The sequence below is a fragment of the Dama dama genome, chromosome 25, assembly GCF_033118175.1.
Source record: "Dama dama isolate Ldn47 chromosome 25, ASM3311817v1, whole genome shotgun sequence".
Lineage (NCBI taxonomy): Eukaryota > Metazoa > Chordata > Mammalia > Artiodactyla > Cervidae > Dama > Dama dama.
In genome coordinates this window covers 17,823,495-17,836,372 of record NC_083705.1, presented here as the reverse complement: position 1 = coordinate 17,836,372, position 12,878 = coordinate 17,823,495, and the positions used below count along the sequence as shown (strand labels likewise).

General features: G+C 45.5%; 1 protein-coding gene across 1 annotated transcript in view; it reads left to right on the top strand.

Annotated features, from left to right (window-relative positions):
* Positions 1-3,378: 3,378 nt before the first annotated feature.
* MAP1B (microtubule associated protein 1B) overlaps positions 3,379-12,878 on the top strand; it is a 93,017-nt gene continuing 83,517 nt past the window's right edge. The window contains exons 1-2 of the mRNA XM_061129580.1: positions 3,379-3,577; positions 12,278-12,379. Of these exons, the coding sequence (XP_060985563.1) occupies positions 3,394-3,577; positions 12,278-12,379 (286 nt within the window). The 5' untranslated portion in view covers positions 3,379-3,393. The remainder of the gene's footprint in view (positions 3,578-12,277; positions 12,380-12,878) is intronic.

Below are 12,878 nucleotides of genomic sequence, written 5' to 3'. Positions count from 1 at the left end.
AATAATGGGTACATAGAGGTTTCTTATACTATTCTCTCTGCTTTAATACATGTTTGAAATTTTCCATAGTAACATGTTAAACAGTAATAGAAGGAACAACTAACCCTTATTGAGTGCTTATTATATGCATGGTACTATTTTAAGCACTTTACATATTTAAACTGTTCCCCTGTGTGTGAGGTGGGCACTCATCTCTATTATGCGAATGATGAAATTAAGGCACAGAGGGATTAAGCCTCTTGCCCAAGGTCATATACCTAACAAATTTTGGTGCTGGGACTTGAAAGCAGGCAGTGTGATGACAGAACCCAATTTTTAACCTATACACTACTATCTCTCATGAAGATGGTAGCTTGGACTAGGTAGCTTGGACAGTTGAAAGAAGTAGAAGGATTGAAGAGATACTTCAGTTCAGTTCAGCTCAGTTGCTCAGTCGTGTCCGACTCTTTGCGACCCCATGAATCACAGCACTCCAGGCCTCCCTGTCCATCACCAACTCCCGGAGTTTACTCAGACTCATGCCCATCGAGTCGGTGATGCCATCCAGCCATCTCATCCTCTGTCGTCCCCTCCTCCTCCTGCCCCCAATCCCTCCCAGCATCAGGGTCTTTAGGAGGTAAAATTGACCAGACTCCATGCTAAATTGTATACGGGACTAAAGTCTGCGAGGAGTCCGAGATGCCTGTGAGGTTTCTGGTTTGACTGTAGGATAGGTGGTGATAATGTTTGCTGAAATAGGTAAAGTGATAGGGGATCAGGTTTGGAGGTCAAAGATGATTTGGGTTTGGAGCATGTTGAGCCTGAGAGGCCTTTGGGACACCCAGGTAATGTCAAGTGGCAGCAGGTAATACCAGCACTCTTATATGTTAGTTTTCCCCTTCTTCCTTAGAACTGTTACCTTTTTTTTTCTTGAGATGGGCATGGGAGCAACTACTTTTCTAGTTTGTAGTGTCAGTATTCACTGAGATGTTGGTAGATGTGTCTTTGATGTCACTTACACATTTTATAAGATGCTTTCACTCCATTATCCAAGAAACTTGGTCAAAACAGGTCATCAATCATGTCTTGAGTGCTTACTATCTTCCAATCACTGTATTAGGCGTTTACATTCTTATCATTTACTCTTCTTTTACAGAGGTACTCACACTGTTGAAAAGGCATTCTTCTACTCAGTATATAGATGAAGAGACTGAAGATAAGGATAAGTCACTTGCCCAAAGTTACAAAGTTGGACAGTAGCAGCCAGCATCTCTAGTCTGTGTTCTTCCATTGTGTCTTTTTCAAAGTGTGGGTAATGACTTAAGTGGTTCGTTGTCATAGTATTTAATTGCACTAATTCACACAGTAGGAAAGCTCTTCTGATGTTCTCATCCAACCTTCTGTTATGACAGTGGAGAATAACTCAAGTGCTAGTATGTCTTCAATACCTTTCTAACACTTTCTGCTTTTAACTTAGGGTATAGGTCAGGCTCAGAGTCTTGAGCAAATAACAATAGTGTATTGCAGGAATTTTTGTCATGGTACTTATTTTCATTATGTTGATTTTAGGAATACCTTCTATTTATAGTAATTAGTGTTCCCACCTATAGAGCAGTAATTTCATTTAAAATAAATTTAAGAAAAGAAATGGAGCTAATGAAAACTGTTACATAAATAAAAATAAAGATGGTTCAGAGAAATGGAAGGCCATCACTAGCTGACACTGATTTCAGTGCCTGAAATTGGAAAACAGTGCTCCTTACTACATCTCCTCCCCCTATTATGGCCTTGGTGTTGGCCTCACCTCTCTAACAGAAATTGAATGCTTTCTCTGTTACCATCTTACTTGAAAACTCATTGTCACTGATCACTCACTGGTGAAAGCAGCTCACCAGTAGCCTTAGTCCCCATCGATCAGTCTGGCATATATGATGGGGCCAAAACCATGTCAGGGTTTCAGGAAGAAGATAAGAGCAAAGAGTATATTACCAATAAGTCGGGATGGTTAACAGCTAAGACAATAGGCTTTTTGGAAATCTTAGTATCTCCTGATACTAAGTGATTTTCTCCTTAGTGATTTTCTTTTCTTTTATTTACATGCAATTTAGTATCAAAACTATATTGGCTGCTCTAACTTCCATTCATTCCTCTTTCCTAAGCCTCCAGTTCTCCAGTCTTTTATGATAGTACCATGTTTGACCATTTTGTTCCTTCTTCACCACCACCACTCCCTTCCTGGGACATAAATCATATTCGTTATATTCAATATGTTTGTGAGAAATGGTTGTAGATGGGCTGCCTTTAAAAGTTTTTATGAGTTCTTCTAAACATAAAAGGCAATAAAAACCCCCAATGCTACATGTATTTTAAAAGACATCACTGTTACATGAAATAATTTTGCTTGTGTGTTCCCCAAGGAACTGAAAAGTACACTATAGTCACTATAATCCTGCTGTATAGAGACAGTATCTTCTCCTTATTGTTATGCCTGATACTATCTGTTCAGTATATTATTAAGACCAGAAATCTGTATCTGGAATAATGCATCTGTATTCTCATTTCCCATGAGCACTACAAAGCCAGTACTTTTTCATCAGTGGGCCTTGCAGAATAAGTTCCAAAGCCTGAACAATGGTAAGCTGAGGTTTTGCATTTTGATGTATTCTTCACGTATAGGTGGTGAATACTGGTAAATATGTCTTCCGAAATCCACAACATCAAAGAAAAGACAGGTTCCATCTTCCTGGGCGGGGTACCCTCAGCCCCACGTCCGCTGCGCTAACACAGATCCTGAGGACCTGGCTTCATCGCAGACGGCACCCGAGGCAGAGGCCTGGCCTGTGCACCTAGGACAAGGTAAATATCCCGACCCTGAAAATGGAAAGCCATCCACTTCTCCTGCACGAGCCGGGTGAGGGTTTGGAGCGGGCAGTGGCTGTGGGTGGGGGTGTAGGTTGGCAGTGTTTTCCCCTAGTCGAGTCCTCCAGCCCCTTGACTCGCGGCCCTGCCCTGACCATTGTCCGCACACCTCGTCCCTCCAGCTTCCGGGCCGCGGGCGAGATGATTTGCTGCAGATGACATCAGCCCTGGGCCAACGGTTGGAAGAGCGGAGGCAGCCACCCCGCGAGGATGTGCAGGGTGGTCCTTCCCTCCTCCTCTTCCTCCTCCTCCCCGGCGCCCTGCCTAGTCTCCATATAAAAGAGGCGCCGCCTCCCCGCCCTCTCTCACTCCCGACTCCTCTCCGCCGCGCGCTCTCCGAGAGGGCGGAGGGGAAGGCGGCGCGCAGCGCCAGGAGGAGGGGAGACGCAGGGGGCGGAGCTGAGACAGCACCTTCGGATATAATCCTTTCTCCTGCGGCAGACGAGAGGAGCGGCCGGAGCCGGGCACTTCGCCGAGGCTTAACGGGCCGGCAGGATGGCGACCGTGGTGGTGGAAGCCGCCGAGCCTGAGCCGTCCGGCAGCATTGCCAACCCAGCGGCGACCACCTCGCCCAGCCTGTCGCATCGCTTCCTCGACAGCAAATTCTACCTGCTGGTGGTCGTCGGCGAGATTGTGACCGAGGAGCACCTGCGACGCGCCATCGGCAACATCGAGCTTGGTAAGAGGCCCTGCGCCCCCAGGGGACGCGTTCGGGGAGACGCGCAAACGCGACCCCACCCAGGGCACGACGGCCACCTTTCTCCTCCGGCACGCCCCGCACCCACGCCTTTCCCCGCCACTTCCAGCACTCTGTCCAGATTCCTTCCCCCGCCCCCGGGTTCATTTCGGAGAATAATGCAAATTATTAGATTTGGGACCCAGTGGGAGAGTCTCCTAACCTTGAGGGATCCGTCACTAGGCTGGGTCTACAGATTCCAGCTGGCTACCGCCTCTCCCGCTAAATGAGATGCAGGTGTCAAAGGGGGCAGAGGCTGCAATAAAGCCGCAACCGCAGGACACCAAAGGTGTGTGTGTGTGGTGGTGGTGGGGGGGAACGTTGCAATTACCTCTTTCATCTCCCCTCCCCCCCTCCCCAGCAAAATGCTAGGATTGTCCCTCATCAGCAGACCCGAGGCTGAAGTACCTTGTGCCAGGGTGCGCGTGGGAATCCCTCTAGCCACAACCACCTCAGCTCCGAGAAATGCCTTTGCTGGCTTAAAACCTCTCCATCTTTTCTTCCCTCGGAATGACTAGGCTAGTCTTAGGACCACGCCCGCTCCCCCCACCCCCCCGGGACGCAGAGATGGAGAACCGCCTGCGCCTCCTTCCCAGACGGCGCCTGCCTCTCTACTGCCCCTGGGGCCTCGGTTGCAGCTTTCTGCAAGGACAATGGGACCCCCAAGTTGCGGGGTGGGGCTTCTCCTTTTAAAAGTCTTTGCCTCGGGAGTGATGGCTTGGGGGTGGGGTGGTGGGTAGGGCCGGCGCCTGGTCCGGTGCGGGCACTAGGAGCGCGCTCTGCAGAGGCCGAATAGCGGTTCGCTGGGAAACCCTGGGCGGGGCCGTAAGGGTCCAGCGGGCGCAGCCTCGGGCGCGCGGACCGACCCGCCCCGCAGCCCCACCCGGGCTGCCGCAGTGCCCCCGCCCGCTGCACCTGCCCCCCGCACTGCGGCGCCCCCACTGGGCGCGGCCGGCCGGGCGTGCGTTCCGCCGGGGCTTGGGGGTGCTGCGTGCCCCCACGTCTGCCTCAAGCCGGCTTTGTTGCGCGCGAAGTCCGCGGGTGGGCAGCTCTGTCCTCTGCCTCTCCCTTTCCCCCCGGCATCGCAGACCGCCCCTTCTCCCAGACCGAGGTCGCCAGTCCCTCCGCACCCCAGCCCGCGCTCCATTCCCTCGGGGTGGTGCTGAAGCGCGTCTGCCCCGAGACACCGGCTGGTGGGCGTGGTGCAGCCCGCACTGCGGTCTCTACGGCAGCCCGAGGCGGACAAAGGGCGTTCACGCAGCCCTCGTTCCCCGCGCCCGCCCCCACTCCCCGTGAAAGACGCAAGAAAAACCTTGTTTTAGATGGGGAAAAAAAAAAAAAAATTAAACTCTAGTGGTCTGCCTCTGCATTTGGAAACGGTCGCCTGTGCCCAGAACAAAAGGCTGCAGGGTGGAGACTCGAGTGGCAGACCTGGTTCTTTTGTTTAACTTTAAAGCACTGGTGTTACTTTTTGCTTAAAAAAAGAAAGAAAGAAATGTGAGCAGAAAGCAGACTTGTTATTTTATTCGGAAAAAAAAATTGAAGAATAGGCTAGGTCAATAGTGAAATGCCTCATTTGAGCATCTAATACCCCTTCATTTTTCAAACTATAGTCCTTTTAATTTGATCTGTACTAATATAGTTTATTTGCACATTTTCTCCTTGGAAAATTTCACACGTACTGACTTTGGGTGTGGCTGCTGTATGAATCTATGACTTGGGATTTTTTAAAAAATACTGTTTGTCAGCACCTTTGCTGGGAAGTAATAATAAAGCAGGAGGTGTGTTTCTATGTATAAAAGGTGCATAACCACCCGATGTGGTGTGAGGAGAGGGACCCTTATCCCCAGTTTGGAGATGGGGGCCCAGAGAGGCAGGAAGGATAGGGAGACCAGCTCAAGGTCACACCACTCATAAGTGACAGAATGCCGGCATTGCAGCATCACTGGTTTTCTGGCCCTGTTATGATGTTAGTGCAGGACAGGCTAACATCACTGGGAGATCAGTGGTTTTCAGGCCCTGTCATGATGTTGGCACAGGCCGGGCTAACATCACCGGGAGATCAAAGAGCAATTTCTAGAGCTTGCCTTTATACAAAGGCAGAAGTCATCCACTTGTGGGCAGCACCCCATGCAGGGAGGTGGCTCAGCAGTCACCTTCCATGTAATTATCTTCCTGCTTTGTTACTCTGCTGATCACCCTTTTAGTGCCCTATTTCTCAGGGGGTTTATTCAAGCTGCTTCTGTTCGAGGATAAACTAGATTCATCCAAGTTATTGGTCACTGTGACGTGGTCTCGACCATTTTTCACGCCACTGGAACTTAGTGATCAAGTTCAATTTTGTCTTCTTGCCTCTTTTTTTAAATTTATTGATGTGTTATGTAGTGAGGGAAAGGCACAAATCATAAACGAGGTGCTTGGTGAATTTTCACAAAAAGACATACCTGTGTGATCCTGATCAAGAAACGGACATTCCTGGGACCCCCAGAAGCCCCCTCAGGTTTCCTTTTCAGTCAGCATGCCTTCCTGATTTTTTAGTGCCCTGATTTAGTCAGCTTTTTGCAGGGAACTCTGAAATAGCAGTATTGATCCCATTAAGAATCAACCGAGTGAGTGAGCAAAGCCATTTCCTAAGGCACAGTAACAGATGCTGCTTTTCCTCTGGAGATCACTCTCTTGGGTCCTGGGGTCTTGGATGCAGCTCAAACCACAGGGCCTTCCAGTGCTAAGTGGAAATACTGCTCTGGTAGCTTTTCTGACAGTCAGAGATGACTTAGCAACAGGGCAGGCTGGCTGTTGCCCTGGGCCTGATGTGATGCTTCCTCAGCTCTCAGGTTCCAGCAGGGCCTCCTCCTCCAGAGGTCACTCTGATACCATGGCTGCGGTGGCGGGCGCCCATGGGACCGGTTGTCTGAAGCAAAATGGAGATGCTCCGGGGGTTTGGCCCTGGTTGTGTGCCGCAGCCTTTCCGCAGGGAAAGTGGTTCATCTTTTGCACCTCTTGCTTGTCTGCCCTCTCATCCTGATGAGGCTCTGCGAGTCTGGAGACCCTGGCAACTTGGATTTTTGCCATTTGATGATTTAAGGCTCTATGGGAAACCCAGAAAATAAATCTGTAGGAAGATGGCGGAAATGCAAGTACATCAGTAGGCCTGAATCAGCCCACCATGGAGGCTGAGTACATGCTTCTTGAAACCTAGTGTTACTGAATCAAACTTGAGGCAGCTGACCTGCACGCAGTAAAGCCAATCTACTGACCCCAGGTTGTGGTGAAGGAAAGTGCAGCTTTATTGTAAGATGCTGATATAAATCCCCCAAGGGTTTTCAGCAAAGCATTTTTAAAGGCAGTGTGAGGGAGGGTGTCCCAGAGTGTGTCATCAGCTCATGCACCATTCTCTAATTGAGAATTAGATTGATGATGAGGTGACAAGACTACGTTGGGCTTCCTTGCTGGCTCAGATGGTAAAGACTCCGCCTGCGATGCAGGAGAGCTGGGTTCGATCCCTGGGTTGAGAAGATCCCTTGGAGAAGGGCATGACAACACATTCCAGTATTGTCGCCTGGAAGATCCCCATGGACAGAGGAGCCTGGTGGGTACAGTCCATGGGGTTGCCAAGAGTTGGGCATGACTGAGTGACGGCACAGTACAACAAGACTATGTTAATGAGGACTGTGGTCATCAAGTAGTTCATTTCTGCCATTTGATGGTGATTTTAGCATCTGAAACATAACTTAGGAAATATGCTTCAGATGCTAATATCTAGGTATTTCAGAGAGGAACTAAAGCCAAGGGTATAGGGGAGGGGTCTGTCCCAGGAAGGTTCCATAGGGTCCTGCTTGGTTACACAAGGACAGAAGACCATCATTCGTTTCTTCAGCTGCATTCAAAATGCATAATGTAGGGTCTGGTCATTTCTTAAGTTTGAAACAACAGTCTTTGCTCAGACTGGTCTAGCTTTAGTTAGTTAGTTATGCAGGACTCCATGCCAAACCATTGTCACACTACCAACTACTCCTTGGCACCTCCTCTGCCCCCTTCCTAATTAGTCTCCAACATAGACTTAACAGTCAGCCCCATTTTTAGCAAAGTCTCTCCTCCTCCAATTTATTTTGGGACATAGACTACATATACTCATGTCTTGCAAAACTAATTCTAGAGTCTTGTGAAGTTTTCATTGCTTCATTTTATTATTTTTTTTTAAACTAAAACATGTAAAAAACACTAAGTGTCAGTTTGATTTCAATTGCTATTAAGAGTGTAACTTTCCTCTGGTTAACATTGGTAATCAGCAGGATTTGTTCATCAGAAAGATAGATGTGTGTAACATCTACTGCCCTGGATTTTTAGATGTAAGTTTTGCTAATTACATTGTCATTTATTGAATGCTTTCAGTCTAAATTGGTTAAGAGAATTAAGAACCCAGGAAAGAGTTAGGGCTTTGTTTCCATTTTGTTTTAACAGGAAAACAAAGGGGTGGTGGGAATGAAAAGAAATGTTGGGGAATGATACATTTATTATATCCATCCATTTTCATACTTTTCATAATCAGAAGGCAGATGGATTTCTGCTTGCACTGCTTAATTGATATTATCTACTAAAAGAGTTCTATGATCCAAATATAAGCCAGTCCTCAAACTTAAGGTTGTTGAATTGATGAGTCATTGTTAATCTTCTGTAAAGGTTTACCTTTTAAATAAGTTCCAACTTTTACCGCCAATAAATAACTTATTATAAATCACTTCTTTTGCTTGTTTCTAATGTAAGATGCCAGCCAAGACCTAAGTTATTTATCATCAATGCTTTGAAATGATGAACTCTGTGTAAGATGGGCCTCCCTTGCCTGCATTACACAGAACACATAAATTATGAACATCAACTTGTTGGCTTAAAACAAAAGGAAAAAAGCAAATTGAAGGTTAGGTCAAGGGGAAAAAAATAGGAAAACTTTTCTCTAAAAAAGAAAACTATTGAATTTAGCATTTCCTTTGTTTTAATTATTTCTTTATGAGTCTAATCTGACTTCAGATCACTATTTAATATAGTTTTGCAAATAGAATTTTATGGTTGTAGTTAAATAGTTTAGGAAATTGGGCAAAAAATGTTCAAAAGTCTATTCCTGAGAGGGAGCAACTAAAGCTCATGGAAAAAAATCAACTTGTCATAAGACCCAGTAGCAGATGGAACCCGGGTACCATTTCAACACACAATGCATGGTCGTTTCCTTATGCTTTCTATCTATTGTTTCTTTCAGGATATAGATTTTAGCCTTTAAATGAGAGGCTTTAAAAAATAATTGTTGCTCTTATTAAATAAGCCTACAGAATGCTTGCATCATCAATAAACTTGGCCAAGTCTAACCTGTATCAAGTAAGAGGATGTGGCTCTTCTTTATGGTTCACCCTGACTTGTCCTAGGATTCCTGTCTCCTACGCTCCTGCCACACACACCTTTTTTTCCCTCTTTTTTCATCTGTCAACTTTTTGTGCACTTAGCCTTCCCTTAGTGCACTGCTCACCCTGGAATCAGAACTGAGATGGAAAGGTCCTTTGTTCCCCGCTGGTCATCAGGCTAGAGAGAGATGGTACCAGCTTCCAGGGCTGGAAGCCAGCCCTGGGTCAGGCAGGGAGGTTCTCAGGGTCCCTCACCATAGGCCACCTGCCCAGGGGTGGCAGATGCTCTCTGGGCCCAGTTTAAAAAGTGGAGGTGAGGACTTCCTAGTGGTCCAGCGGTTAAGACTCCATGCTTCTAATGCAGGGTGTGACAGGTTCGATCCCTGGTGGGGGAACTAAGATTCCCTCATGTAGGGGATGGCTGGGAAAAGCGGGAAGTGCAGGTTGATTTCCTCCAACTGGGGGATTTATTTTGCCCCCATCTGAGAAAGCCAGTAAGGGCATAGTCATGACAGATTTGCTGGAGAAGCAAAGGGGCCAGGGAGGAACTTGGCCTGGCATGGTTTGGGGGAAGGGCCAGAAAATTCCATGGCTTTTCTGCTCCCCACCAGAGCCCAGGATGACCTCCTTCTGAAAGCCTCTTTGGAACCTCTTTACCAGCACCCCACTGTCCCCTCCAATCATGAACTCAGGGAGGGGACAATGTAAGAAGAGCCAAAGAAGACTTTTTTTGGTCCTGTGAGCTTTAGAGGGTCCACTGCTGGCTGCTTCTTAGGCACAAAGGGGAGATACATAAACCAACTGAATGCTGTGAGAGTTTTCATTGAGAGGTACTATTTCCCTTTACTAACATTATCCAGTAGAAAGTACAAAGCAATTACACAGTATTTTCTTTCTAAAATTGGTATAGAAAGTGGCCTCGTTCCAGAATTTTCCTTTTCAACTAAAATAAGCGGTAAATCCATTGTAACCTTTATTTTATAAGTGGTAGCAGTGATTATGCATTCTTAAGATGTAATTTGGCTGGAAATTGCTCCCTTGAAAAAGAGAACCAGAATTTTTAATTTCACTGGGCGTATAAAAAAGAGAAATAATCATTTTATCAGTTGTTTGCTAATGGAACTTAAAAATTACTAAATGATTTTTCTACTGTTTCATACTTTTTCCTCTTTTAAGTTACAAATCATAGAAGCAGAGGTTTATGAAAGAGAAAGCAAACATTTAATTGCCTGTGTCATGACAAGTTAATTGAAGCCGAGGGAGAAATGGGAAACAGCAATCTAGAACCAGTCTATGTATAGCCCTGGATGAAGCCATTCAAATAATGTAGCAATTTAGACATTACTTAGAACAAAGGCAGAGAAATCGTGTGAATTTAATTAAAATATATATGTCTCATTATTAACTTGTTGACCCTACTTGACAAGCCAGAAGACAAAGTGGAGCTCAGACTTGGAGCATAGATAATCCAGTCAACAATTTCCAATTAAGCAGTTCAGACAGAGGCTTGATGATTTTCCACGCTAGCTGAATATATAGAATATATATGTGGAAGTCAAATATTTTAATGAATTCAGACCTCTTCACCTGTCAAGCTTTCTGTGGAACAAAAAGGAAACCTCTTTATCAATTCTGCATGAAAAAGATTCACAAAGTCACAACATGCCTTTCTTGTTAAAATTTTAAGTGTTCCATTAGCACAAATGCAAACTGAGGCTGTTAATGTTTTCAGTGAGACCCATAAAATTCTCCCTTATAATTTAGCCTCTCTTTAGGAATGTTAACTCTTGCACACCTGAATCCTTCCCATAGATTGTATGAGAAATATCTACCTCTATTTAGTGGATGGACATCTATTTGAAAATATTTCTCATAATTTGGAAAGGTGTTTGGTGTATCATCTGAAGATATTTTAGATGTATAGTCAACTCAGTTTACAGAATCTCTGTAGTTTGTGTATTTACAGTGATTCTCTGCAGAATAGGAAAACTGAACAAGATTTAAATAGGGGTAAATGCAGATATACTTTAAGGATTTAAGAGGTATGTTTAAGTAACGTACTGCCATCTGTACTCCCAAGTCTGGATGCATGACTAAATGACCAGCAAAAATGATTAAAGATCAAGTGTTTATTTAGAGACAGTTCACCTGTGTGATACACAGTCCCTGCCTTTGGTAGATAGAGAGTAAACGATTGCCCTTCCAGAGGTTTGTTTCTGGAGGTTGAGGATGCTCCATGCAGGGGTAGAGTCAAGGATACTGCCTACATAATGATTCTCCCACGAGCCATCTATTTGGGAAGATATGAAAATACACTCCAGAGTTCTGTGACCCCTCAGTTTTGCCTGGCCCTCCCCTCTCTGCTGTCCTCCTGGTTCCCCTCTAGCCGCCTCTTTTGGAAGGTCAGGAGAGAGGAGGGAGGGAGGGTATCAGCGCTCCTTACCCCATGTTCCCCTCACCCCAGCTTCCAGCCTTGTGAACTCTTATGGGAATAGACAGTTCACGGCCCCCAACTCTGTAGAAGTTTATAAAGTATAAAAAGTTGCCACATCTCTTTGCCTCTGGATAAGAAAACGCAGACAACTAACAATTGTGAATGAAAGAGCTGTCTGCCAAGCTAGTTAGCTAAATGCCTGGGAGGACAGATAGGCCAGATCTGCCTTCTTAGCAAAGATAGCACACATTTTGACTGATATCCAGGGGTTGAGAAATCAAGGTCAAAAATGGGAGGAGTAAAGAAGAGTAACCAGATAGGCGTACAAAATGCACACTGCGAAAACCTTTAAAAACCGACATATGGACTTGAATGCCACCCCCCATATTTACTTCCCACCCTCATCCTCCGTTTTCTAGCCACGTACAAGTGGACCATGGGAAAGCCAGCAATTGTCTAGTAGCCCCCTAACTGCTACGGAGCTCACCGTCTTCCTGTCCTTTCTGCTCCCTCTCAGGAGTAAAGCCTGTCATTTTCCTAATAGCTGTTTTCTTTTACTCTTCCAGAAGAGCTGCATTTACATGTTATGAGGGGCAGAAGTTCAGTCCGCACTGCTAGTTATCCTTCCCCTGTGGCCTGGTGGGGAGAGCTCCCCCGCCCTCCCATTTTGTGGGTATCCACTGCTGGTCACCAAGCTCTTCAGCAAAAGAGTCTCCACTCCCTTCCTTAAAGCCTGAAAAATGCTACAGTGATGTTTTCCAAACCACAGCGAAATGACTAACTGTCATTTCTGTCATCTGTCTTCCTTTCCTTCCTTAGGAATCCGATCATGGGACACAAACCTGATTGAATGCAATCTGGATCAAGAACTGAAACTTTTTGTATCCCGACACTCAGCAAGGTTCTCTCCTGAAGTTCCAGGTGAGGCTTTCAGTTCTGTAGTAGTCAACCTAGAATTTGAAAGAAACAGACCCTTGGCTGGAAAGCTTTGCCTGGGGCATGGAAAAGACTTCCTTTTATTGCTAAAGGGATTCTCTGTGTTTGTTATTATCAACTAGGTGAGCAAGAAGCCACCTTTTAAGAAAGTCAGCTAACTCTTAATTTGTCATTGTGTGGGTTTCTATTTCGTGGAGTCTTAGAAGATTTTAAGTTCCAGGGTAAATTTTTAAATTTAATGCTTATCTCACTGTACTCTGAGCTTAAGAGATTGTAGCCTATTTAAATGTGAATTTTACTCACATGAAGTTATGAACACAAATTGGATGCTCTCAGAATTCCATAAGCACCCTCCCTCTCAAGAAAATGAAATATGTGTGTGCATTTCTGTATTTTCTATCTCAATGAAATATGTATCATTATTTCATCATTGCATTATCTCCCACTTAGTGTGGGTAAAAGAGTCTGAAATTCCAAACTACTG